The sequence below is a fragment of the Astyanax mexicanus genome, chromosome 2, assembly GCF_023375975.1.
Source record: "Astyanax mexicanus isolate ESR-SI-001 chromosome 2, AstMex3_surface, whole genome shotgun sequence".
Classification (NCBI taxonomy): Eukaryota; Metazoa; Chordata; class Actinopteri; order Characiformes; family Acestrorhamphidae; genus Astyanax; species Astyanax mexicanus.
The window spans coordinates 3,441,737-3,469,388 of NC_064409.1; the positions used below are offsets into that span (position 1 = coordinate 3,441,737).

At 38.0% G+C, this 27,652-nt stretch overlaps 2 protein-coding genes across 4 annotated transcripts in view; both read right to left on the reverse strand.

Annotated features, from left to right (window-relative positions):
- Positions 1 to 2,399: 2,399 nt before the first annotated feature.
- On the reverse strand, positions 2,400 to 5,546 carry ucn3l (urocortin 3, like). The gene is made up of 2 exons (XM_007259008.4): positions 5,367 to 5,546; positions 2,400 to 3,198 (listed from the first exon to the last, which is right to left on the reverse strand). Exon 2 carries the CDS (start codon positions 3,187 to 3,189, stop codon positions 2,749 to 2,751), a length of 441 nt encoding a protein of 146 aa, XP_007259070.2. The 5' UTR covers positions 3,190 to 3,198; positions 5,367 to 5,546; the 3' UTR covers positions 2,400 to 2,748.
- Positions 5,547 to 10,248: 4,702 nt separating this feature from the next.
- Positions 10,249 to 27,652, reverse strand: part of col7a1l (collagen type VII alpha 1-like) — a 159,580-nt gene continuing 142,176 nt past the window's right edge. For all 3 annotated transcript variants that reach the window (XM_049474988.1, XM_049474989.1, XM_049474987.1), the window contains 18 exons: positions 27,033 to 27,068; positions 26,875 to 26,931; positions 26,648 to 26,719; positions 24,403 to 24,474; positions 23,798 to 23,833; positions 23,130 to 23,210; positions 22,325 to 22,378; positions 21,244 to 21,297; positions 21,091 to 21,153; positions 20,879 to 20,941; positions 20,276 to 20,392; positions 19,529 to 19,606; positions 19,364 to 19,417; positions 18,379 to 18,427; positions 17,737 to 17,901; positions 14,591 to 14,653; positions 14,290 to 14,475; positions 10,249 to 12,680 (listed from right to left, as the gene is read on the reverse strand). In XM_049474988.1, coding sequence (XP_049330945.1) covers positions 12,667 to 12,680; positions 14,290 to 14,475; positions 14,591 to 14,653; positions 17,737 to 17,901; positions 18,379 to 18,427; positions 19,364 to 19,417; positions 19,529 to 19,606; positions 20,276 to 20,392; positions 20,879 to 20,941; positions 21,091 to 21,153; positions 21,244 to 21,297; positions 22,325 to 22,378; positions 23,130 to 23,210; positions 23,798 to 23,833; positions 24,403 to 24,474; positions 26,648 to 26,719; positions 26,875 to 26,931; positions 27,033 to 27,068 — 1,314 coding nt within the window. In that variant the 3' untranslated portion in view covers positions 10,249 to 12,666. The remainder of the gene's footprint in view (positions 12,681 to 14,289; positions 14,476 to 14,590; positions 14,654 to 17,736; positions 17,902 to 18,378; positions 18,428 to 19,363; positions 19,418 to 19,528; positions 19,607 to 20,275; positions 20,393 to 20,878; positions 20,942 to 21,090; positions 21,154 to 21,243; positions 21,298 to 22,324; positions 22,379 to 23,129; positions 23,211 to 23,797; positions 23,834 to 24,402; positions 24,475 to 26,647; positions 26,720 to 26,874; positions 26,932 to 27,032; positions 27,069 to 27,652) is intronic.

Below are 27,652 nucleotides of genomic sequence, written 5' to 3' on the forward strand. Positions count from 1 at the left end.
GGTGGAGGAGAACATGCCAAGATGCATGAAAACTGCAAAATCAGACAAACTGATTCAGAAACTGAAGTGGTCTGTGAATTCTTTCCAGAGCTGTGTACGTCTAAATAAAGCACATTTTAGTTTTTTTTTTTAATGTTGTTTTAATGTTGGCAATTTAAAAAATGCTTTATTTAGCAAAGAACAGATGTTGCTTTCAAATATTGTCCAGTCAATCAGGTCAGTGTAGAAAGAGTTAATGACCCTATCGTCCTTTATGAAGGCCTTTTGTCAGGTACTATTTGGTGCCAAGAAATGTATTTTTTATTGCACCTGTAAAAGCGTTTTTATATTTTTTATATATACCATTTTTTTTAATTTATTTATTATGGCTGATTAGAGTAGGCCCACTATATAAAGTATGAATGTAATTATAATTCTCTATGGCTGGATGTTTACATAGGTCAGTCTTTCAATCATAGTAATAGTCACAAAAATGATGAAAACCATGTTGGCTATTATATGTTGTCCACTTTCACTGTAGGCCTATTCCTGTGCATCACTGTACGCAATACATGATGGCAATCTATTGTAATGATGTATTGGTGTTTTATTAAAAAGCCAAAATATGTTATATTTATTTAAACGGTATAGGGTATGTTTGTGAAGGAAGCAAAAAGAAAGAGAAATGGATTAGAGCATACACTTATACCAGGCAATGCTTGCCAAAAATGGATGAATCATTTAAATAATCAATGGAATATTGATTAGAGATGAAGGGCATAAGGGGTAGTGTCTTAAAACTTTTATAATGGAATGTAGTGCACATTTTGTTGATCCTTTAAAAGGTTCAGGTTCATTATTTCAGTGCATATCTTAGTACTTTGTATCTTAGTGGACTAAGTTGATGAGTTTGTGAACTAATGAAGGAATAACAGGATATGCATGCTACAGTGTGTTTGTTTGCTGTGTGTGTGTGTGTGTGTGATTGTTTTATTGGGGGACCATTCCTACCACAGCTGTACCTTGTGTATGATTGGGTTTTTACATACATAGACCAGTCCACCAATCATAGTCATAATCATGATAAGTATATAGCTATTAATGATAAATAATAAATTTCAGATTAAAGGTGTAGAGCTTCCTAAATTAAGTGCATTTAAAAGCTTGATTTGTTTTTGAACTTGAAGTTTGACATTCCCTTAAGTATACTTCCAAAAAGGAAGTATGCATAAGAGCATTAAAAGTATGTTCAAATTAGGTTAAAATGCTAAAAGTACATATTGCAATGCCTAACAACATTTATGATACCATATATTTTTATTTCTGAGGTCCCTCAATTCTAAGCATCCTCTGACTATTAGGGACTTTGACCCCTTTGTCACTTGGGGGCCCTAGCCATGCTTTTAGTGGCCCTAGCCATGCTTTTGGGGGCCCTAGCCATGCTTTTGGAGGCTCTAGCCATGTTTTTGGGGGCCCTAGCCATGCTTTTGGAGGCTCTAGCCATGCTTTTGGGGGCCCTAGACATGCTTTTGGGACCTAGCCATGTTTTTGGGGGCCTTATCCATGCTTTTAGGTGCTCTAGCCATGCTTTTGGGTGCCCTAGCCATGCTTTTGGGGGTCCTAGCCATGCTTTTGGGGGCCCTGGCCATGCTTTTGGGAGCTCTAGCCATGCTTTTAGGTGCTCTAACCATGCTTTTAGGTGCCCTAGCCATGCTTTTGGGTGCCCTAGCCATGCTTTTGGGGATCCTAGCCATGCTTTTGGGGGCCCTAGCCATACCTCTGGGTGCTCTAGCCATGCTTTTAGGGGCCCTAGCCATGCTTTTGGGGGATTTAGCCATGCTTTTGGGTGCCCTTGCCATGTTTTGGGGATCCTAGCCATGCTTTTGGGTGCCCTAGCCATGCTTTTGGGGGCTCTACCCATGCCTTTGGGACCTAGCCATGTTTTTGGGGGCCCTAGCCATACCTTTGGGGGCTCTACCCATGTTTTGGGGGGCCCTAGCCATGCTTTTGGGGGCCCTAGCCATGCTTTTGGGACCCTTATGGATGAGGTTTTGTGCCACTGCTCTGACTTCTGGCTATTAGGAAAGAGGGAGGCATATTTTTAGAGGGCCCTGGTTATGAGGGCTCCAACCAGGGGGCCCTAGAGAAGAGAAGGGCATACCATTAAAGGGACCTTGATCACAAGGGCCCCTGCTATGGGTCCCTTGACTTCCATAGAAGTTGTTTACCATGCCTCCTTGACTTTCTAGGGACCTACCATATTTCCTACCAGACGTTTTATTGCAAATATGCAATTCAGGCCCTTATTTAATGTTTCTGAATTTGCCCAGGGGCCCAGATTATCCTTAATCCATCCTTGCTCACATCCCTCAACCCAAACCCACTTCAACCAAAACAAGTTCTTCAATACCAGACAACACTTTTGCCTTCAAACCACCCAACATTTATTTCTCACCACAATGAGATTAATCTTAGCTCTCTCATTTAGATTTTGACTAGCATGAACTATTATTAAAATCATTGTGAACTCTCGTAAAAATCTCTTTTTTTTTTCAGTAGAAATACATTCCTCAGATTTATACATCATGAAACTGTCTTAAATAAATAATCCACAAAGACTAAAGAGAATTCCCTTAAAGTGAAAATCAGTTAGACCTGTGTAAATCTGTTCGCCTGCTCTACATTACTGGGTTTAATGTGAGAGGCGAGTCGATGACATTAATTAGACACAACTGCGAGTGAGAAAAGTCTGCACTTCTTCTGCCTTCGTTAGCCGATCTGGGCCATTAGGCGTGCGTTGTGGGCCGCCTGGGCGCGCATGCTTTTGCCTTTGGCAATGTCAAACAGTATGTTCATAAGGCTGGTGGGAACGTCCAATGAAAGGGTCATCCTGCTGCCCCGGTCACCTTTGGCTCCGTTCCGGTACATCTTACTCCTCCTGAGCAGACTCTGGCTCAGAATCCTGTAGCCAGACCCAGGAGAAGTCCTCCTCTCTCGGCTCTCCTCCAGAGAAAGGGAGTCTCCTGCCCTGTGGAGAAGGTGCAGGCTGTCGTAGAGGGCGTTCAGAGGCAGATCATCGTTGTTGTTGGTCGTGGGGAGGAGCTCCTCAGAGCAGAGGAGGACGGGCTCGGATTCGGGGGGCCGCAAACAGAGGCTGGGGAGTGGAGCGCAGAGGACGGCAAGCACCAGAAGAGATCTGGCCAGCACCATGGCTGTGTACTGTTGGACAACAAGACAAGATATACATACAGTTCAGATGATCTAAAGTACATTAAGCCCTTTTCTTTCATCTACAGTTAATTTAAAACCCATCCAGTCCACCAATAACATGTACAGTCCATCTAAAAGACCTACAGCCCATCGCTGAAACCTCTAGACCAGCCTATATTTATTCTCTATCAACCCCCAACCATCAGAAACAGCTAGAGAACCTACATTAAATCTCTAATCTCACCCCCTTTTTATGTACAGTCCCAGCTGGCCACCAACGTCAATAGACCCTAATTTCAGATTGAATGTTGATCATGACGCCAGATGACAAAAATTCTAGATCAGAATAATGTCTAATACTGTTACGTGCCAGCAGGGGTAAAATACCTTCAGATCATACACTATAAACCTCTATGAATCTAAAATGCCTAGAGATAAATTATTTATTAGCTCATTTTTAGAACCTGCAGCTCAATCTATATAACCTACAGTACTAATCACTTACTGAAAATCTCCAACACCTACAGCCAATTTCCAACACCTACAAACCATCTATAGAACCTCAAGTCCATCTCTATAACCTACAGCCCATCTATATAACCTACAGTACAAATATATATCCTCCAGTCGATCTCTTTATAACCTACAATCCCACTATATAACCTCCAGTCCATCTCTATAACCTACATTCCATCTTAAATGCCAGCCCTTTACCTACAATCCAACTCTATAACCTACAGTCTATCTCTAAAAACTACAGTCCATTTCCATAACCTACAATCCAAGTCCATAACCTACAGTTCTTTTCAAACACCTACAGTCCTGTATAACCAGTCCAACTCTAACACCTACAAACCAACTCTATAATCTACAGTCATTTTCTAAATCTACAAACCACCCCTATAATCTACATTCCTTCTCTATAACCTACATTCCATCTTTAACACCTACAATCCAACCTTATCACTTATAGTCCAACTATATAACCTACAGTCCCTCTCTATCACCTACAATATAACTATATAATCAACAGTCCATCTCTATAACCTACAATCCCTCTCTAACACATACAATCCAACCCTATAACCTACAGTTGAACTCTATAACCTACAAACCAACTCTATAAAATACATTCCATCTCTATAACCTCCAGTCCATTTACATAACCTACAATCCAACTACAGTACAACTTGATCATCTACAGTCTATCTCTATAAACTACAGTCTATCTCTAAAAACTACAGTTTATCTATATAACCTAAATTCCATCTCTATAACCTACAGCCCAACTCTATAATCTACAGTCCATCTCTATAAACTACAGTTTATCTATATAACCTACAGTCCAACTCTATAAAACTACAGTCCATCTCTATAAACTACATTCCATCTCTAACTACCAGCCCTTTACCTCTAGCACCTACGATCCAACCCTATAACCCATAGTTCAACTTGATAATCTACAGTCCAACTCTATAAACTACAGTCCATCTTTAACAACTACAGTCCATCTTTAACACCAACAGTCCAATTCCATAACCTATAATCCAACTCTATAACCTACAGTCCCTCTCTAACACCTACAATATAACTATATAATCTACAGTCCATCTCTAACATCCACTTTCCATCTCTATAAACAACAATCTATATCTAGAGAACTTGTATTAAATTTTGTATATTGTCCATATTGTTATATTGTCCATCTAACGCATCTACAGTCCATCCAAAACAACTACAGGTAATCATCTCATGTCCATGTAAACACTTACAGTCAATCTGAATCAGAAAGTCTGTTTACATCACTTACAAAACACTACATATCAACTCCTGTCCATCTAATACAACTAGAGTCCATCTACAAATCTGAAACACTTGAATTTCTTTCTTTTAACCATCTTATAGGGTCGTTTTAAGACACTTACAGTCCATTTCCATTATATTCAGTCTGTATAACACAGATAAAGTTAATCACTAACACCTACAGTCTGAATAAAACACCTACAGGGCATCAGAAACACTTGCTGTTGACTTAAAAGTCCTACTGTAAACAAATAAACACTGTAAATGCAGGATATGGTTTAGTTCTACACTGGATTTTGCTGTACAAGTAAAAACCTATCATAGTAATAAGGAATATTAAAGTGTAGAGGTTATATATTCTGTGTTGAACGTACCTGATGCTGGAACAGCACAGTATTCAGAAGTATAATCAGCAGATGAGATGAGATGAGATGAGGAGTCCTGTCTGTTCAGGTACAGTAGTGTAGAGTAATGATGGACAGGGCAGGGCTTCAGGTCTGTGTTTAATAAAGTAAAGTTGGTCCAGACTGAGCTCTGCTCCGGATCAGACAGTATAAAGCGTGCAGCCTCTCAGCCCCTCCACCCGGGGACTCAATTACTGCAGCCTGATTGGACACCGGCCATGACGTCACGCATCTGACATCATCGGTCCCGCCCAGGTAAAAGAGAGCAGTGATTAATACACCACACACCACACTCCATACACCAGAGCTCAACTACTGTCCCAAAACTTTCTCCTGTCAAACTGTCCTGGCAGACTCTTATTTATAGCTACAGCTGCCCGGATAAAACTGCAGAAGTAGGATATAGTGATCAGATAAAAGCAGCACAGCAGAAGAACAGAGACAGCGTACCATCAGACAACACTCCCAGTACTGAAATAGAAAGGTATGACATTTTTAATAGCCTAAATGACGTCTTCGGAAAATGCCCCAGGAATAAAATAGAAGGTATGATATTTAGAAAGCCTATATAAACGATGTCATCAGAAAATGCTAGTGTTAAAACAAAAAAATTAAAATAAAAGACCACTTTTACTCGTTTCTAAGTTTGAGTAAAAGTTTGAGAAAATGAGAAATGGCTGAAATAAAAAAAAGAAAAAGAAAAAGAAAACCCAAAGTAAAGAAAACAAATTCATATTCATAAAGTAGTTTTAAGGGTTTAGAAGTCAATATTTGGTGGAATAACCCTGGTTTTTAATCACAGTTTTTTATGCATCTAGGCATCATGTTCTCCTCCACCAGTCTTACACACTGCTTTTGGATAACTTTATGCCTTTACTCAGCTTGGTTTGATGGCTCGTGATCATCCATCTTCCTCTTGATTATATTTCAGAGGTTTTCAATTTGGTAAAATCAAAGAAACTTATAATTTTTAAGTGATCTCTTACTTTTTGTAATATTTTCACGATTGTAGGATTTACAATTTTTTTGTTTATTTTCATTCGTTTATTTTGTGTGCTTTAAACTTCAAGTCATTGTCATTCTTTGCATTTTTGAGTAATGCAAAAGGGTAAATAGCAATACAAAATAAAAAATAATATAATAATAATAATAAGCAATTAAAAACACAAAATATAATATCTAAGAGTGCATATTTTTTATATTTTTTTCATGTCAATATACACTAGGGTGGCACGATTTGTCAAGATAACACAACTTGGCACAACAACACAATTAGAACATGCATTGGGAGCAGGGCACCAAACAATCAGGCTTGTGAAAAATCATCATAATAATAGTCTATCTAAAATAAAAATATGCAAAGCATGTTAATAGATATTGACAATAATATTTGCTTGATAAAAAGATTAATCTCCAGTATAAAAGTTTGAGGGCGCATCTAATCTCTGTATTATTATGATGAGTAGTAAATATCCATATTTACTACTCATCATAAGCATGAACAGAATTGATCTTGGAAAAGGGTCATCTCCTTATGATTAAACACTGTCAAATTATCATCTTTCTGTTTCCAGGACCAATCCTGTGTCTGTTCTTCAGGCTACAGAAGGTCTGATCATTTACCCCCAAATGACCCACTTTCAGCACTAATTGCTCTCCAGTTTTTGGCAAGAAAGGCGAAAAATGCGCCTGTCATTAATGAGCATCACGCAAAAGATGGTTAGCTTGTTCTCAGAGGTCTTGAGGTCAGGAGTGTGTTTTAATGATGGCCTGGAGGAGGGACAGACAGTGGACATTGTGGATGTTGTTGTTAAGAACTCAAAATACAGTATGGATGCAGTCTTATCTGATTACATAAAGGGGCAAGAACATCTCTGCCTGCTTTGACTGCAAGAAAGAGCATTTTACACTGTAAAATTATACTTATTTTTACTTATATAAACTCATCAAATTGAGTTTTGTGATTTCAACTAGAGTTTGTGAGTCTTTCAACTCAACTTGACGTTTCCCATTGGCTCCTGCAATCATTTATTTGCATAGTGGGTAATAGTGAGTAGTGTAGTTTTGCCCCAATCTACCTTCTATTGTATATTCTGTTGTATTTTATGCAAAGGTAAATTTTGCTAAATTTCCTTCTTCAGGATCAATTAAGTATCTATCTATCTATCTATCTATCTATCTATCTATCTATCTATCTATCTATCTATCTATCTATCTATCTATCTATCTATCTATCTATGTATCTGTCTATCTATCTATGTATCTGTCTGTCTATCTATCTATCTATCTATCTATCTATCTATCTATCTATCTATCTATCTATCTATCTATCTATCTATCTATCTATCTATCTATCTATCTATCGTTGATTATCCAGCCGACAGATTATCCAGTGTTATAGGCTATAAGAGCAAGTTACCATGTATTGTATGGACGAGTTTAATTTATGTGTAAAACCCATTGTGGTCCTTTAAATCATTTTAAATAATTTCACTCACAACATACATCTTCATTCATTCAGGAACTTATAAAGTATAAAGTAACCTATAATATAAAGAACTGATTTCTCCCCAAAGGGACAATGGGTCAATTAAGCATTAATACAAAAGAGGGAGTGCTATAACATGTGCCGAGTGTCTTTTACTTGGAATTAAACCATGTCTCACTGCAAGACACTCCAAAATATCACCATAATTCATTCAGAGATTAACATAAAAAGCATTTCAAACATAAAACCAGTTCACTCTCAATTTTCTTACAACAGATTTTAATTTAATCTTGAATTGGAGCTTTGATGTAATAATCAGTTTCTTCATTGACATTAACTTACAAAAAAGCAAGCTTTATTATTCACTCTGGCTTTGACCTAATTATCTCATTCCAACAGATTAGGATCTCGCTCCCATGCCTTAATAAGCTGTGGCCACAACTTAAATTATCTTGTTCCTACACATTAGGATCTCGTTCCTGTTAACATGATGTCAGAGTAAAATAACGCCATGCTTTGTGTAGTCAATTCAAATTCCAAAGAGGAGTCCAGAACTAAATCATATTGATTAAATTCAATTTGATTTAACTTTTTTTACAGTGTATTTATTTAAGGGTAAACCCATACAGTGCTTTCCACACTCTGATCATAGTAGAAACTCTACTACAACATCACTTCTACTACTACAGATCATCAGACCAGTCAGAATAACCTTTATTTGTTTTATGAAATTTACTGTATCCACCGATGTTCAGGTTGTCCACAGGCAGAGCAAATCTCAGCTTGCTATAGCAGAGCTGAACCACTAGAGGTCAAAACTTCCCAAATGCACCCAAACAGCCAGATCTTACAAAAGGACTGTAATGATTCCTGTAGTGCAGGGGTCACCAATCCAGTCCAGAAAGGGCCGCTGTGGTTGCGGGTTTTCATTCCAACCAGGCACGGGCACACCCTCTATGGGTGGCCACCTATTTGGGGACTGAGACTGAGGCTGATTGAACAGGTGGAATCAGGTGTGCCACAGCTTTGTTGTAATGAAAGCCTGCACCCACACCGGCCCAATGTGGACAAGATTGGTGACCCCTGCTGTAGTGGTTCCTTCCTGACTTACAGACCAGCTTAAAACATAATTTAGTTTCTCCTGCATGCAGACACAGAGAATACTGTACATACTGTACAAGAGATGCACCTCATTTACAGGGGTTGGACAATGAAACTGAAACACCTGATTTTAGATCACAATAATTGATTGTGGTGACGGACAGTTCTGGTGGAAACAGGAGAGTTGAGGTGCACATTGAATTCTGCGTGATTTGATCTGCCGTGGTTTTATGTTTTTTGGATACAATCCGGGTTAGCACCCGAACATCCCTTTCAGACAGCTTCCTCTTACAGCGTCCACAGTTAATCCTGTTGGATGTGGTTGGTCTTTCTTGGTGGTATGCTGACATTACCCTGGATACTGTGGCTCTTGATGCATCACAAGACCATAAGACTTGCTGTCTTGGTCACAGATGCTCCAGCAAGACGTGCGCCAACAATTTGTCCTCTTTTGAACTCTGGTATGTCACCTATAATGTTGTGTGCATTGCAATATTTTGAGTAAAACTGTGTTGAGTGATCTTACCCTGCTAATTGAACCTTCACACTCTGCTCTTACTGGTGCAATGTGCAATTAATGAAGATTGGCCCCCAGGCTGCTCCAATTTAGTCTCTGCCTGATCCCAGACTCTTAAAATCAGCTCTCGAGTTCAGTTTGGGATCCCCTAGATACCGAACACAGAGTCTCTCCTCAAAGACTCATAGACCCAAATCATCGCCACGCCTTCCTCTGGAGAGCTGCCCACTACATGGCACCCCCTACTGCTCGGACATATCGCTCTGACGAGAAACAGGCAAACACCTCACCGGAGGGGCCAGTATGGTCAGTGCTTATATAAGATGAGGATAAAAGTCACATTAAGGATGCTGCATCTTGTAGAAGAGGCGAGGAAGGTCAGATGAGTGTATTATGAAGATAATGAGCGGCAGGGGGGTGATATTATTTAGCCTACGGGCAAACATAAGCACAATCTTCACTAACAAACCAAAAAACAAAAACAAAAACATAATTCCAGTTCTGTAAGGGATTTCTGTCTGCCCCCGGGAGACGACGTCCAGACACGACTCAACAAACCCAGTTGAAGAAAAGCCAACGTGGCAGCGTTTCTAAACAGGATGAAACTATACAAGTGAGAGAGAGAGAAAGAGAGAGAGAGAAAGAGAGAGAAAGAGAGAGGTCACGATGTAAACCCACGCACTTACACTCTTACAAACGCATGCACAGAGTCAGCATCCTACTGTCCAATAAGGCTCCCACCCACAGCGTGTTTTGCCACTTTAATATTTAATACTTCACACAAACAAGATTGAATCCGATGGTCAGTATATGCATTCAAATCAAAAGCGCTATTAGTGCAAAACAGTATAAAACATAAAAAAAAACACAGTGTCAATGACTGTACATTACATTATTGTAGCTCAAGAAGTTTAAACAGGATTTTCTGGAAGTGTGCAGTAAGTATTGACGTATATTTAAGCATACACAGTTGTAAACATATGGGTTATTCACTATTATTCTATAAATTTTCCACACAGAATGGCCACTGGACCACAGGGAACAGATGGAGTAAGCCCTAACTTAAACACATTTGTTTTTTCAAGCATAGGATAGTATGGGGGAGTACTGCCATACATGGAGTCAGAATAACTTATGTATGTGCGCTCCAGCTCCAGCTGTGAGGTGTTTTCAAACATAAAGGCTGGACTTCAGCAAGTCCAGCCAGAGAGCTACAGATCAGATTTGGGAAAAGAACTCTCTCCCTGCAAACCGGTTTGCTTGTTAATGATGCTGTTATCTTTTGTACTAATTATTCTTTGTTCTGTAATAAATTTTCTTATATACAAAGAACAGTATCAGTGAAGACTTATTTCATGCATCTACATGACATCACAGCTCAAGATACAACAGTATACACTCTAGTATATACTCTAGTATACAGTACACTCATCATCAAAAAACACAGTTGCATAGGAAAGTTCGGGAAGTGTCGGATTGCAAAGCTCTTTAGAAGGTAAAGATAAAGACAAAGATAAATGTAATCAAACTAAATTCAACCCTGGGCTTTCTTCTAGACCAGCCCACTCCACATCACAGCAGCACCAAATTGAAAATACCCATTAGCTACCATACGTGCCTGCTTCACAAATCACATGTAAATGACTCCTGTTTTGGATTCTACAACTATTAGAACATAAGTAACTAAAGCTATGTTCACATTACAAGAAGCCATATTCCTCAAATCTGATCTTTTGCTCAGATCAGATTTGGCACAGATCTTGTCGGTTCACATTCACTGTAAATGTAAGTGATCTGTATCTGTGTGTAATGTGAACACAGAATCTGTTTCTGAAACGCTGCCTCACACCACCATCACCAAAAAAACCCCTCATATTAGAGAGACGAGAGACTCGTAGCTTTATAAAGGGTTATAAATGGGTGAGTTAGCAGCTCATATGTGGAGCATCTTTTGCTGGAGTGGAGAGTAAACAGCTGCTCTGAAGTTCATGCTCAGGTCGAGGAGGAGAATAAAGGACAGGTGGTTTGCTTTTGCTGTTTTTTTCCAGCTATAGCTGCACAGCTGCACCAAGAGATGCAGTGTGGGTACAAGAGAGAGAGAAGCACGTAGCGCTAATGCTAATGCTAGCTCTAATGCGTAAAAGCGTAAAAAAAACACATGAATTACGATTTGAACGTTCACATTCATGTTGCATGTCCATGAATTGGATACGTATCTGATTTAGGACCACATATGAAAGTGAATCAAATCTGATTTGAAAATATCAGATTTGGCACGTTCACACAGCCATTAAAAAAATCTGATCTGAGCCACTTCAATTTCTAGAAACTAAGACTCTATAAACATACGCATAACAGATTATAATGCATTTATATGGCATTATTAACATGATTATATATATTTATAAAATTTAATAATCATAACCATTATTAGTTTTTAGGCTTTTTTCTCTGTCATGATATAGCAGCGTTCAGTAGCTCCTCCATTTCCAATCCCTGTTGTGTTTTACGTGGATCTTCATGGAAACACGTGGACAAAGTGTAATTACGGTGCGCAGCAGTGGACAAATAGCTATTTTATTAAATGCGAGGAGTCGAAATTCAGAGATGTGCGTCCGGATAGGAGTAAAATTACCGGAGGACCACGTAAAAGAGTTCCGAGAAAAACAGTAGATAATTCAGCCTGTAATTTTCTTTATCAGAGGACGTCTGAGAAAAACATGTACATGGACGTTCCGGACGGGAATAAAATCACAGAGGAAAATTACCCCAGAACCCCCTGAGAAACTAATCCCTCCGGATAGGGCTTATATTTAATTGCAATCTGACACACCCTTCTAAATGCAAACAGTTATTGATAAAGAGTGAATACTGTTACTCACGTATTTGCCAGTATAGCAGTGCAACAACGGATGGCTCGTAGTATATTTATATATTGCAGGAGTACAATGACCAAAAAAAAAGCAAAACAAAATTACATTCAAAACAATGATATAATCCAAATATCTCAGAAATGCTACGGCCATATACAACAAATATACACCAAGTTAAACACTATCTATAAATGCACACAAATAACTAACATAACCTTTTATTACATCAATCACTGACATAAAAACAACATTAACATTAATCACTGGAAAATAGCACCACAGGTTGTGTCATCAGGACCCAGGATCTGCGTAAACAAACAAACACAAAGATGTTAAAATGCATCATCATTACAGTGCAAATAATATTAAAATGTGGTCCTACAAAACTGTATCCCTGCAATGGAAACTTGCTAAACAGCCATAACATTAAAACCACAAGCTTATGCTTACATGCTTACACACCTTCTTTGTATTATTTGAGATCTGAGATCTTTTTTTGTTATTTTAGACATAAGAAAATAAAACAAAAATGTTCATTTTACTCAAACATAAACCTATAAATATCAAAATCAGAGAAACTCATTCAGAAACTAAAGTGGTCTCTTCATTTATTATTATTCTTTCACCCTGTTCCTCAGTGGTCAGGACCCCACAGGAGACCACCAGAACACATCTCATCTCAAATAAACATAAACTACAGACAACATTTCTCCCAAATTTCAAATAAAAATAATGTCATTTAGAGCATTTATTTACAGAAAATGAGAAATGGCTGAAATAACAAAAAAGATGCAGAACTTTCAGACCTCAAATAATGCAAAGATAACAAGTTCATATTCATAAAGTTTTAAGAGTTCAGAAATAATCAATATTTGGTGGAATAACCCTGGTGGTTTTTAATCACAGTTTTTTTTTTTCATGCATCTTGGCATCATGTTCTCCTCCACCAGTCTTACACACTGCTTTTGGATAACTTTATGCTGCTTTACTCCTGGTGCAAAAATTCAAGCAGTTCAGTTTGGTGGTTTGATGGCTTGTGATCATCCATCTTCCTCTTGATTATATTCCAGAGGTTTTTAATTTGGTAAAATCAAAGAAACTCATCATTTTTAAGTGCTCTCTTATTTTTCTTCCAAAGCTGTATGGTGGAATGTGTGTAGATACATAATATATACTGCATATATTTTCCATTTTTAGATGGGTGCCACTGTGATGAGATAATCAGTGTTACTCACTTAACTCTACTGCTAAAGGACAACATATAGGATCATATTTTAGCAATATATAGGCGAGCCATCAACCAGCTTGATTTAATACAATGATTCATACTGTGTGCGTCAGTGTATCTTCGCTAATGTAACGACGGGAAAAGTAGATCTTGTGTGGCTCGAAAAGAGAAAAGATTCTCACTATTTTAACAGCATAGCACTTCAGAAAACTGACCTGCTTATTCACTATATTATGAATATGTGCGAGCAGGTAATTTAGGAGAATGGCAATGTTATTTTGTTTTGTAGGAATGAACTCCTGCATTGCTAAGATAGCTATGAACGTCTGACTGTTGACTGCTGTCAGGGTTTTAATCAGTCAGTGGCGCACATTTGTTCCCGTTGCCAAGATAGCAATACGCCAAAAATCTCCATGAACACACCTCATTTCTAGACCACCACACCAATCAGTGTAGATTTATTCAGAAGCACTGCTGCTATTTAAACAGTGCAGGAAGAAGGAGTGAAAATAGACTGTTGGCAGGGTGTAAGATAGCAATAAGCATCTAAACGCACCTGGCGCAGAGTGTAAAATAGAGCCATATAGTAATTCTCCTTTAGCAAATGTTTCTGTACACTGTGTATATCTAAATTGCCTGCGTCACAGTCGTGTGTGATTCTGACGGTATCAACGCTCTCTCATCACCTTTCCAGCCCGGGCTGCAGTGGCTCAGGCAGTCGTGTTTAGTGCTGAAGCGGTTTCCGTTTCCCCCGCAGCCGCTGTACACGAACGGCCGACAGCCTCCAGAGCTGGAGTGGAAGTACCAGAGCAGAGTGAAGTCCGAGCAGTGCCCCTCCGACATCGGCTCCAAACACACGTCAGATACAGAGCCTGCGGGAGGAAATACATCACTACACACGGACACTAAAGCAGAGACTGATGGGTTAATCTTGTGTTATATAAATAAATATTTTATACAAATTCAGTTTAAATGTATTTATTTTACCTGGTTTTGGGTTGTAAACGTGTCTGCGTGCTCTCTCTGACTGCTCTACCCCTTCACCAGCTCCTGTAGAGCAGAAACATGTAATTCAGCACAGATTTACAGAGAGAGAGACAGACAGAGAGACAGTGAGAGAAGGACATAAAGAGAGAGGGGCAGACAGACAGAGACAGACAGACAGATGTTAAGAGAGAGAGATAGACAGAATAAGAAAGAGAGACAGACAGATATAGTGAAAGACAGACGGAGAGACAGCAAGAGGAGGACATAAAAAGAGAGAGATAGACCGAGAGAGACAGAAAGAGAGGATGACATAGACATAGAAAGAAAGATAGACAGAGAGAGCCAAAGAGTCACAGATAGACAGGCAGAGAAACAAACAGATAGGCAGAGACAGACAGAGAGACAGTGTGAGAAGGACATAGAAAAGTGAGACAGACAGACACACAGAGAAAGTACATAAATAGAGAAAGAAACAGACAAAAACAAAAAGACAGAGAGACAGAGAGAGAGACAAACAGAGAGAGATAAACAGACAGAGAGACAGGAAAAGGAAGACATAAAGAGAGAGAGACAGACAGAGAGAGACAGAAAGATAGATAGACAGAGAGTGACAAAGAATCACAGACAGACAGCCAGAGAAACAAACAGATAGACAGAGACAGACAGAGAGACAGTGAGAGAAGGATGTAGAAAAGAGAGACAGACAAACAGAGAGAGATAAACAGACAAAGAGACAGCAAGAGAAGGACATAAAGAGAGAGAGAGAGACAGATAGAGAGAGACAGATAGACAGAGAGGAGGACATAAAGATAGTAAGAGAGATAGACAGAGAGGCAGATAGAGAGAGAGAGAGAGAGAGACAGATAGACAGGGAGAAGGACATAAAGATAGTAAGAGAGATAGACAGAGAAAGCCAAAGAGTCACAGACAGACAGCCAGAGAAACAAACAGATAGACAGAGACAGACAGAGAGACAGTGAGAGAAGAACATAGAAAAGAGAGACAGACAGACACACAGACAGAGAGAGACAAAGAGTGACATGCAGCCAGAGAAACAGACAAACAGACAGACAGACAGAAAGAGGAACAGACAGACAGACAGAGAGACAGCGAGAGGAGGACATACAGAGGGACAGACAGAAACATATAGATAGACAAAGACAGAGAGACAGAGACAGAGAGACAGAAACAGACAGACAGACAGACAGAGAGAGAACAGTTTTATTCTTGAAAAGGGTTTTATATGGATGCTTTAGGAAAGGCAATAGTTTAATATCAATGATTAAGTTTGGATCCAAGCCTAATCCACCCGACCTGTTCATTCAGAATTACTCAGCTGTGTTTCTGACGGCAGCGTTAGTAATCTAACACTGTGTACAGCAGATATTTAGACTCACTACTCAATTAGTTAGACTTTAATCTCAGCAGTACACGTCTAAGTCTTGTCATTGGGAGGTCAGGTCTCCAGAGAGTTCCAGGTGAGCCTCATTAAGAGCCTGACGCACTGGTTTTACATTGCTGTTGTCTTTTAGATTTGACAAGACTGTTGCACTTTGTCCTGTGTGCATTTCAAAATGTGTTGCACCTTCTTTAAATATCACAATTACTACATGTAGTGCTTCAGAAGAATGGCATTAGAATCATCAAAACTGGAATTTTTCCCTCTGTTGTGTTCATGTTTTCTGTCAGGCTGAAATTTCATTTTTATTAGGCCTTAAAGGAGAAGTCTAGTGTGAAAAGGACTTGGGTTGTAGTGGAACATGATGAGGAGTACAAACTTTAGTCAAATTCCCAAATAAGGTGATTTTAGCTGATGCTCCCAACAGGCTTACAATGCTAGTGATAGGGGCATAGAGTTGCCCATGCAAAGAAATCATTTTTCCTTTTTATTCTGCATCAGCAGCTCATTTTAAATAACAGCAATGTTATTTTATTCTTTATTCTGTTTATTGTTGAGTTAAAAGTGGGGTTTGAGCTCTGCAGCGTTTAACAAGAACCTATAGGTATGGACAACTGTTGACTGTTGCCAGGGTTTAAATAAGTCAGTGCCAAAATATATAGCAAAACGCCAGAATATTACATGAATACACCTCACTTCCATCTGTATAGATATACAGTATGAATCATTCTTTGGTAGATTGTGTCGTGTGCTTAGGGTCATTGTCCTGCTGCGTGACCCACCTTCTCTTGAGATTCAGTTTATAGACAGATGTTCTGTTATTTTCCTTTAGAAGCCGCTGATATACAGTAATTCAGAATTCATTGTTCCATCAGTGATGGCATGCTGTCCTGACTCAGATACAGCAAAACAAAGCCAAACCATGATACTACCACCACCATGTTTCACAGATGGGATAGGTATAGATATATGAATCATTCTTTGGTAGAACAACTTGTGTGCTTTGGGTCATTGTCCTGCTGCATGACCCACCTTCTCTTGAGATTCAGTTTATGATCAGATGTTCTGACATTTTCCTTTAATATTCTCTGATATACTTGATAGCAAGCCTTCCTGGCCCAGATACAGCAAAACAAAGCCAAACCATGACACTACCACCACCATGTTTAACAGATGGGATAAGGTTTCATATGCTGAAATCAGTGTTTTCCTTTCTCTAAACATAATGCTTTATTAATTTGAACCAAAAAACAACTGATTGTTTTATAGGTTAATTTCAGTCAGTGGCGCACTTGTGTTTTCCGCTGCCAAAATATATAGCAGTACGCCTCACTTTATATATTTTTTATATATTTCTAAACTCTGACGCCCGGTATGTTTCCTTACAATACTTCTAGTTCTAATTCTATTTCTATCTAATGATATTTGTAGTCAGACGTTAATTATGATATTCAGCTCAACTCTTACTGAGTTCTCATTGACGTCTTACTGTATGAGGAGGTTTCCTGTCTCCTTTAGACACTAATAAAGCATCTCAGAGTGAAATCCTTCGGTGTGATTAGCCTACGCTTGTTTCCGTACTGCATTCCGTGATGCATGCCTCTGTCTTATTTGCAACCCACAACTCAGATCAAAGATCAAAGCTTTTAGAGCGTGCTATTTTCAGTGCACAGGATTGTGTGGAAAGAGGACACAGGACAAGATAAGGCTTACTATTCTTAGATGTGTTCATTATCTCCTTGCTTACTTGTGTCATTGTCGTACGCTACAGGGTACAGCTCTGGGTCTGAAACGTTGGGCGAAGGGGTTGATCGTTCCTCCTGGACCTCCTCAATCTCTGCTTCAATCTCTTCCTTCAGAATGCTTCCCTCATCCGGATCGTTGGTGTTCACCACGAGGAGGTAATCTTTCCCTTGATCAAACACAGAACGTGGAAATGCTGTCACAGACGGCGTCCTTTGTTAGTCAAAAGTCATTGAGGGAAATCTAAGGGGAGCCCGTTTGATCAGCTCGACGTTGTCGGGACTGGAAGGAGCTCTAACGCTCGTCTGAAAGACTTGAAGGCTGTAATGATAAAACGCAGTGTGGCATATGCTTCATTTCTGTTAATGGATTTAAGGTTGTTTGTGAATGGCTCCTGAAGCCACTCGGAGCTCAGCAGTCTGTTCCACTGAGAGAACACTCTAGAACACAACAGATGGTGGAACCCATGGGGTCTCCATACTGCAACAGCGGGGGACTGAGCGTGCATAACTGTATACGGAGGAGCACAAATTCATACAAATGGGCAAAATCGTGCATGCACCAACCACCCACACAGCTCAACTCCATCCACAGCCACATGCTTATACTGTATAACGACACCCCCCCCCCCCCCCCCCCCACTCACCACACTTCTCTACCACCTCCTTGGTCACCAGGTCCTTCACCTCTTCTACCTACAGGGTCGAGAGGGACAGGTAAAATTTTATCTAGACAATAAAAAATTATATAAAAACGAAAAAAGTCTTCTTTCTGCATTCACTGTAAAACTACTGTACATTTTCCATATTTCAACATAAATCAGACAGACAGGGAGACATTAAGAGGATGACATAACGAGACAGACAGACAGATAGATAAAGAGAAAGACAAACAAAGAGAGAGATACAAGAAGTGTCAAAAAAAGACAGTCAGACAAAAAAACAGACAGACAGACAGATGGACAGAGGGGAGAGGGAGAGAGAGTGAGAGGAGGTTATAAAGAGAGAAAGAGAGACAGACAGAGAGACAGACAGACAGACGAAGAGAGAGAGAAAACAGAGAGACAAACAAAAAGACAGTCATACAGAGAACAGTTTCATATTTCTGCATAAATATGACCTAAAACATCATCAGATTTTAGACATATAAGTTCTAAAAGTAGATAAAGGAAACCCAGTTAAACAAATATATATATATATATATATTATACTTGATTATATATTTATTGAGGAAAGCGATCCAATATTACATATCTATGAGTGGCGACTGTAGGCCTTCAGTTGCTTTGAAGTTACACTGGGGTTCCTTAAAACCTTGCTGACTATTATCTGCCTGGCCCTTGAAGTGATCTTAGTTGGTGGACCCCCACTGTAGAGGGTACCAATGGGCATGAATGTAATATTGGATCATTTTCCTCAACAAATAAAAAAACAGGGCTAATATATTGTTTTCATTGGTTTAACTGGGTTCTCTTCATAATTAAGAGATCCCTTCACTTACTAAAACAGTTTCTCTGATGTGGTTTTATTTATTCAATTTGGTAAAATCAAAGAAATTTATTGCAGAAATATAGACAACTCTAAGGGTTTATATGACTTTTGAATCACTGAAAACAAGAAGCACACACTCACTGTAAGTCCTGGTTCGCCCTTTTCTCCTTTCATTCCTTCTGTGCCTATATCACCCTGGAGAAAACACACACAGACATTGTGAAGGACATCAGAAAGACGTGTACCAGTGTACACAGTCTGGATTTATCTTTATAAATTCTGGAGTTCTGGTTGGGAATAACTTACATCTACTCCTCTTTGTCCAGGAATTCCAGGAGGACCTCTCTGACAAGTCTTCCCTCTGCCTCTTTTACCTTTTTCCCCCTTAGAAAGGAAGAACATAAAGTCCATTAAAAACATACAGTGTACTGTATGGAAGTGTCTCATGAAACTGAGTGCATGTTCTCCTCCACCAGTCTTACACACTGCTTTTGGATAACTTTATGCCTTTACTCCTGGTGCAAAAATAACTGAGATAACTAAGAATATACTGAGGAAATACTGAGATAATTACTAAGACTTATTAATTATTTATAAGCCAATCAGACCGCAGATTAGCCCCACCTGCAGCAGTGGAAAACTAAAAATCTACACTCTGAAGAAAAGCATGGTAGCATCCCAGCTAATGTGGCAGAGAAAACACCTTTTCCCATCATGTTATGAGTTTTTCACTGATTAGAAATAATTTGATAAAAAATATATTTAATAAAAAATGTGTAGAATAAAAAAACAATATAAGTTGAGTTAGATTAGTTGAGATAAAAATATCAGTGTTAAACACATGACTATAGGTTTAATCACTCTTTGGGAAGCCTATGGGGAAACCCAAGCTAACATAATTTAGAAAGGTTATCAGAATTAATGGTGATTAATGGTGTGCTTGTTTTGTAAACTGAAGGCATACTACACAAAGTAAAGAATCTATTAAAATTCACTCTCTTATCTCAGATCCTTCAGATATCTCTAATAACTACTACCTGCCCTCATTAATACCTTTGGTCCAATTTCTCCTTTGGGTCCGACTGGCCCCGGTCGACCAGCAGCTCCACTGGTTCCTGCTGCTCCGGGTGATCCTTTAAACCCAGGAAAACCTGCAAAACCTGCAGCTCCCTGCAGAGGACAAAAACATCAGATACTGATATATATATATATATATATATATATATATATATATATATATATAGGGAACAAGGATCTTCTTTTTTTTAGATAATTTTATTTCTAATTTTCCAATTACCCATTACCGAGCATTACCGAGTGTCATCACTGCGCTAACACTCGGAGGAAAGCGCAGCAACTCAGTTATTATACATAAGCTCACAGACGCAGCCTTGTGCTGATCCACATCACCCTAGGAGTGATGAGGGGAAAGAGTGCCATCTACTGTACCCACCCAGAGAGAGAGCAAGACCAATTGCGCTCTCATGGCTCCGGCAGCTGATGGCAAACTACACGAGCAGGATTCAAACCGGCGATCTCCTGATCATGGTGGCAGCGTTTAGCCTTCTGGACCATTTGGAGCCCTGAAGCTAGGATCTTCTTAATGAGGAAAAAAAATAAATAAATAAATAGAAATGTAATAAATTAGAGGATTACCTTTTCTCCTTTTTCCCCTGGTGAACCATCCAGTCCATTCAGGCCTCTATCGCCTTTTTCTCCCTAAAATAAAATCAATAATTTACTCACTGTTTATTTTTCCTCTTGGTGTGCAGAATAATCACAGCTGCAGGTTATAATACGTTTACTGGTAATGATCATAGTGGTAACTGAGATATTACCCAGGTCTTTGTTAATTTGCTGTTCCTCACCTTTTGGCCAGGGAGTCCATCCAGTCCTGGAAGGCCTGGAGTCCCTGCTCCTCCAGCGCTGCCCTAAATTTCACAAATAAACACGAAAGTGCTTTGATTTGACAGTAAATATATTTTATCTGATGATAACATAATCAGATGTAAAACAAATACCTGTTCCCCATTTAATCCTGAGCTGCCCATCCGTCCTGGTAAACCACGGAAACCCTGAAGTGAAAGAAGCAACAGTAGTGAACAAGAGCTTAATACACTATGTACAGTACAGTATATAAAAGTACAATATCTAGACATATAGGGCTCTATTTTATGATGGAAAAAAGTATACATTAAGGGGCTCAAAATGTGCAAAAGGCATGTATTAATTATGTTCATTAAAGCTGATGTCTGTAAATTTTGGGATTTGGAGGATTTAGCTCCCTCTCTGGTGAGAATGGGTAATTGCACTGAGCATGAGGAAGAATCATTTTAAACTGGGCGGGTGTGATGCGGTCTCCTCTTAGAGCAGATGAATCCGATTCCAGGTTATGTTCAGTCAGATAGAGAAAGAGAGAGAGAGAGAAAAAGAGAGAGAGAGAGCTCAGTCAGAAGCTTCACTCCTTCGTTTCTTTGGTTTTACTATAGGTGAATGGAGGAGCTACTGAGCTCTGAGTTTCCTCTTCTGAAGTCTCCAATGCTCCACCAGCCGCTCGTGTTCAGTAAAACTGAGCCGGATCCTCTTTTAGAGGCTGTACGTGTGACGTAAGTACGTAAAGACGCGTGACATGACCAGAAGAAGAACTTGAAACCACGAAAAGTGACCCGACACCCCAGTTTTTAGAATGAATATATTATAAGACTCCAGCACACTGGTACCATTAAATCTATATTCTTCTCCACTCAGAAATGCTTCTGCTTTCAGTTTAGAAACTAAATAATACAGACTGACACCTTAATCATAGGTGTGTTTAATTTTGGGTATATCATGAAATAAACCAATCAGAGTGTCACACGCCATTCCCTTTAGGAGCCAGGTGTGCTCTGACTTTGGCGGATTGCTATTTTGATGGCGCAGTGATTTTGCACTAGTCAGTCAGTGGTGCACTTGTGTTTTTGAGGCCAAAATACACAAGCAATACACCAGAAATGTACTGAACAAACTTATTTCTAGACCACCTTGTCAAAATAGACTGCTGGTGGAGTGTAAGATAGCAATGAGCATATAAGCAAACTCCTTGTGCAGGGTTTAGAGCTTTACCTTTTCTCCTTTAAAGCCTTCGTCTCCTGGAAAACCGTGATCTCCTTTCTCACCCTGTACAACAAAACACAAAATCTTATTTTTTATGAATGTCATCTCTGTTAAACTCTATAACCACATTTATAACATCTTATAATACTATCATAAGGCCTTATAAAGTGGCTTTATTTCTTTAGAATACATGTCTTCTACGAATAATAATTAGATGATTTATATAATATATATTATTATATTATATATATATCATTAATAATAAATATAATCCCACAATAAAAGTCTGTCACTTTACTTGGAGGGCACAAATACTTGTTATAATACATTATAAGTGACTTTAACTAATAATATATTCAAGTCAAGTATAATTCATGATATTTAGAGTATTATACAGGGTGTGTTTATAAGTGTTTGGAAGCATTTTTAGTAATAATCCATAATTCGGCAAGCTAAGACTGAGTTTCTTGCTATTGACATATAACATGTTATAAGCACAGCTCTTAATGCATTATGATTACAATTAAAATAATGCATGATAAACATGGCCTTGATAGGTTATACATTTTTATAAATACGTATTATCATGGTTATAATGCCTTATAAATGCATTATAATAATGTGTTATGAGTATGTTTGTAGAGTCTTATAGAGATGACCTTTATAGAAAGTGTTACCAATCTTACTTCTGTTTTTTATAAACCACATCGAACTATCAATCATAGAAAACATCTACTCTAAATAAATATTCTGTACTAAAAATACCCTAAACCCTGCTGGCTGCAGACATAATTTCAGTAATATCCAATCGTACCTGGTCACCCTTTTGACCTTGCAGGCCCATGTCTCCCTTGTCACCTTTTGCACCGTCCAGACCATCTGCTCCATTACGGCCCTGATGTAGATATCATATACACATAAATCATTTATATATCATATATAAATTTATATTTACAGCTTAAGAGAGCACTTCAGTTTCTGAATCAGTTTCTCTGATTTTGCTATTTATAGGTTTATTTTTGAGTAAAATGAATGTTCCTGTTTTATTCTATAAACTACAGACAACATTTCTCCCAAATTACAAATAAAAATATTTGGAGCATTTATTTACAGAAAATGAGAAATGACTGAAATAACAAAAAAAAGATGCAGAGCTTTCAGACCTCAAATAATGCAAAGAAAACAAGTTCATATTCATAAAGTTTTAAGAGTTCAGAAATCAATATTTGGTGGAATAACCCTGGTTTTTAATCACATGTTCTCCTCCTCCACCAGTCTTACACACTGCTTTTGGATAACTTTATGCTGCTTTACTCCTGGTGCAAAAATTCAAGCAGTTCAGTTTGGTGGTTTGATGGTTTGTGATCATCCATCTTCCTCTTGATTATATTCCAGAGGTTTTTCAATTTGGTTAAATCGAAGAAAACCATCTTAAGACAATCTATTTAAATTTAAAAGGAATCACAAAATAGGCTAACTTACAACTTCTCCATTGATACCTGGCTCCCCTGCTTCTCCCTGGAAACCAAAAAGTAAAAAATACTTGGTTATGCAGACAGACAGACAGATAGATCATTTCAGGTTAAAAGCCAAGGAATAAAAAGTTTTATACAAGTTTTAAAAACTAGTCTAAAAACCTCTATTTTAGTTCTATTGTAGACAATATAAAAGACAGTGCACCTACAAAAATGCACCTACTGAACAGCAATTAGCATTAACATTTTTTTGGCTTATTTGCTCAGTAATACTGATATTATAACTAAAAATAACACTAACACAAAAAGTAGTGCATTTACTACTTTTTACTACTATTTACTTCTCATCACTTCATTCATTTAAATATATTTAAAGCTATCTATCTATCTAAGATAATTGTTTAATTTTGTTCAATAAAATAGAGCTGTGAGCTACTGATGGAATTAGAAATAAGATGTTTTACTGTATTTATATTCACTTGTCTCTGTTCTAATGTGATTTAGACACTTATACATGCAGTGCCTCTTTTACTGCAGAGATAATGTATTTATAATTTATTATAATGTGTTTAGGTGTCTAAAACTCTTTTTTTAAATAGTTAAAAATCATACCTTTTGTCCGACAGGTCCTCGAGCCCCAAAGGGTCCCATCTTTCCTTTGGTCCCACCTTCACCCTTCACACCCTGTCGTTACAGTTATATAGAAAAAATATATAAATTTAGCACAATGAATTCTCGAAGTTCCTGATTGACCAACACAGCTTTATGACATCACTAACTCATCACTGTGATGATTCAGTGGCATTTATCTAGTCATTTAGTGAATATATTTTAACACTGGGAATTTAATTGATTTATCTGTTTATCATAGTGACCTGCTGAGAGTATTACTGAGCTCACAGAGCCTCGTTCTCAACCTTTATTCACCCAGACGCACAATTACCAACCAGATAAAAATAACAACAGCATCGCCACAGAAAGCATCAAAAACAACATTAAACAGCCATCAGCCAAATGGCCATCCAACAGTGCTCTGAAACGCTTCTGCAGACCAATGGATTCTACAGGGCAATGACGCAGATTTAACTGAATCCAGCAGTTGCTGACGGACTTTAAATACGTGTTTTTATTATTATTTATATGAACATTAAAGGTGTATGAACATTAAAACCTTTCAATAAAAGTGTCTTCATTCACTCTGTAGGTAGAAGTATAGGTAGTAGTGTTTGAAATATAACTTCTGTAGAAGTTTAAGAAGAATCAACTCAAGCTTTTTACTCTTTAAGTAAAAGTGTAGTAAATAGTACTGGATTCAAAAAACTACTTAAAGTACAAAAGTACAAAACACAGTTTTCTGAAAGCCATGAAATAAATATAATGTTAATATATACATAAAATAATGGTTGAATTTTTTTTTTTGCACTAGGCTGCTCCTTGTTTCACGCTGCATATATGCACATGTAAATATATTTGTAAATATATATATATATATTGTAAATATATCTGCACGCATCATCTTTATACTAGACTACATAAGTCTGCTATGTTCTTGCTGGAGTGTGTGTGTGTGTGTGGGGGGGGGGGGGCGTGATGTGATGAGCAGGTGTGATGGATCACAGTATAAACCAATAGGAAGTCGGAATGGTATAAGTTAATATATTTTACAGGCATATTTTATAGGCGAGTTTGAACATATGCGTCAAAAGTATTCCTATTCATTAATATGTAGGTAAAAGTACAGATACTAGGGTTTAATAAAATATATCTGTAGAAGTTGAAGAAGTATTAAGTCAAGCTTTTTACTCACTAAAAGTAAAAGTGTAAAAGTACTGGTTTTAAAACTACTTAAAGTATAAAAGTAAAAGTAATGTAAGGAGAAAAATATAAATTCATTAAGAATAAAAGCTTAGGCCACGCCCACATACAGAGCCCTATAGTGCACTACCCTTCAACCCCTCCCTTACCAAAACACATTTGTCTAAAAGCCATAATGACTTTAATGCTAAAATATTAAAATGTTCATGTTGATAATATAATTTGGGATGCACTAGGCTGTTCTCTGTTTCAGCTGCATATATGCCCATTGAAAATGAATGTATTTTAGTAGCTACAATGTAAATATATTAAAGTTAAAGCTTGCTTGGACTGGAGTTTGTCTGGAGTTCTCTTGAGTCTCTACACGGATCATCTTCATACTAGACTACATACGTCTGCTATGTTCTTGCTGGAGTGTGTGGGGGGGGGGGGTATAAACCAATAGGGAGTCTGAATGGTATATGTTTATACTTCTCTACATCCAATCACAATCAGATTCACTCTATCTGGATGGAGAGATTTATCTGGATAGGTTTTTTTTGAATGATGAGAAGCTGGACTAAAAATGAGCTGAAATTAAATAGGAGTAACGAGGCTATTTTTAGTAAAATGTAAGGAGGAGAAAGTTCAGATAATTGTGTGAAAATGTAAAAATAATTACTCCAATAAAGTAGAAATGTCTACTTTTCTACTTAAGAAATGTAACATAGTATTACGTCGCTGTCCAATAAAAAACAACTTTGCAGGAGAGAGAAAAAACCTTCTATACTTTCAATGGAAGTCAATGTAAAAAGAGTTTATTTCAGGTCATTTTAAAGTATTTCTATTGGTCCATTCATCAAGAAATTTTGGCACAGTGTAAGGGACAGTTTGTCTGTTTAAATTATGTAGAAAACTAAAAATCGACAAAAATAGAGATAATTATTTTTCATTAGACAGCGTCGATTTGTACTTTATCACACCTCTAAAGAATATATCAGAAGCATCTAGTGATTAACATCTTATAAACTTATTATCCAGTAAGGTTAAAGATGTAGAATACCTTCACACCAGGAGGCCCATCCTCTCCTTTCTCTCCTTTATCTCCATCAAATCCTGGAGGTCCTTTTTCCCCCTGATAAACACACACACACACACACACACACACACACACACACACAGCATGCCAGTCACATCCAGCATCCAGCACATCTAGCTGATCAGTATGGATATGACCCAGGCTTATTCCTAACACAAGAAAATCCAGAGCAAATAACATGTATGTCTCACCCCGTCGCCTTTTAACCCTTTATATCCACGTGGTCCAGGCATGGACAGAGGACTTCCCTGTGCAGAGACAGATAACAACAGGAGGATGACTCCAGAACTGTCTGGTGTGGCTGTAATTTATACAGTATGTGATTATTAATTAAAGCTTTATTTCTTACCCTTTCTCCTCTCATACCAGGTACACCTCTGTCACCCTGCGAAACAAATGTGAAAATTAAAGTTTTTAGAGTTCAAATTCAGTGTTTTAATTTTTATTTTATGCAGGCGATTAAATTAGAATCAGTAACTTGTTATTATATTTTTAATGTAAATGAATTATGGCACCAAGTTCGTCCCCAAAATCTGCCCCACCCCCAACCAACACGCAGATATTTATTCTGTGATCTGGTCTCTATCCAGCTATATAATCCAGCTATATAATAAAATATATTTATATTATATTTATAATATAGTTCTTTTTAATTGAGCTAAACTGCTGATAAGGCACAGTTCAATCCAAAATATATTAGCCAGATAATATCCTGCCATGAACAAACGCAGTCCCTGCTGCTCCATGCTGTTCACACACTAAGAGCGCACAGTATGCACTGAAAAAAAATATGCGTAAAATTTACTTAAAAAGAGTTTTGCAACTTTCTGCATTTGCTTTTTTTAAAAGCAAATTTAATTTCAGATAAATTAAAGTAACTTCAACTCAGTTTCAAGACTTAAATGTTACACAGAGTAAATAAGTGAACCGAACTTCAGTCAATCCTTTCTTTTAGTAAACTTTACTTCA

Coding starts and splice junctions, on each gene's coding strand:
- ucn3l (XM_007259008.4), bottom strand. CDS start 3,189: ATGGTGCTGGCCAGATCTCTTCTGGTGCTTGCCGTCCTCTGCGCTCCA.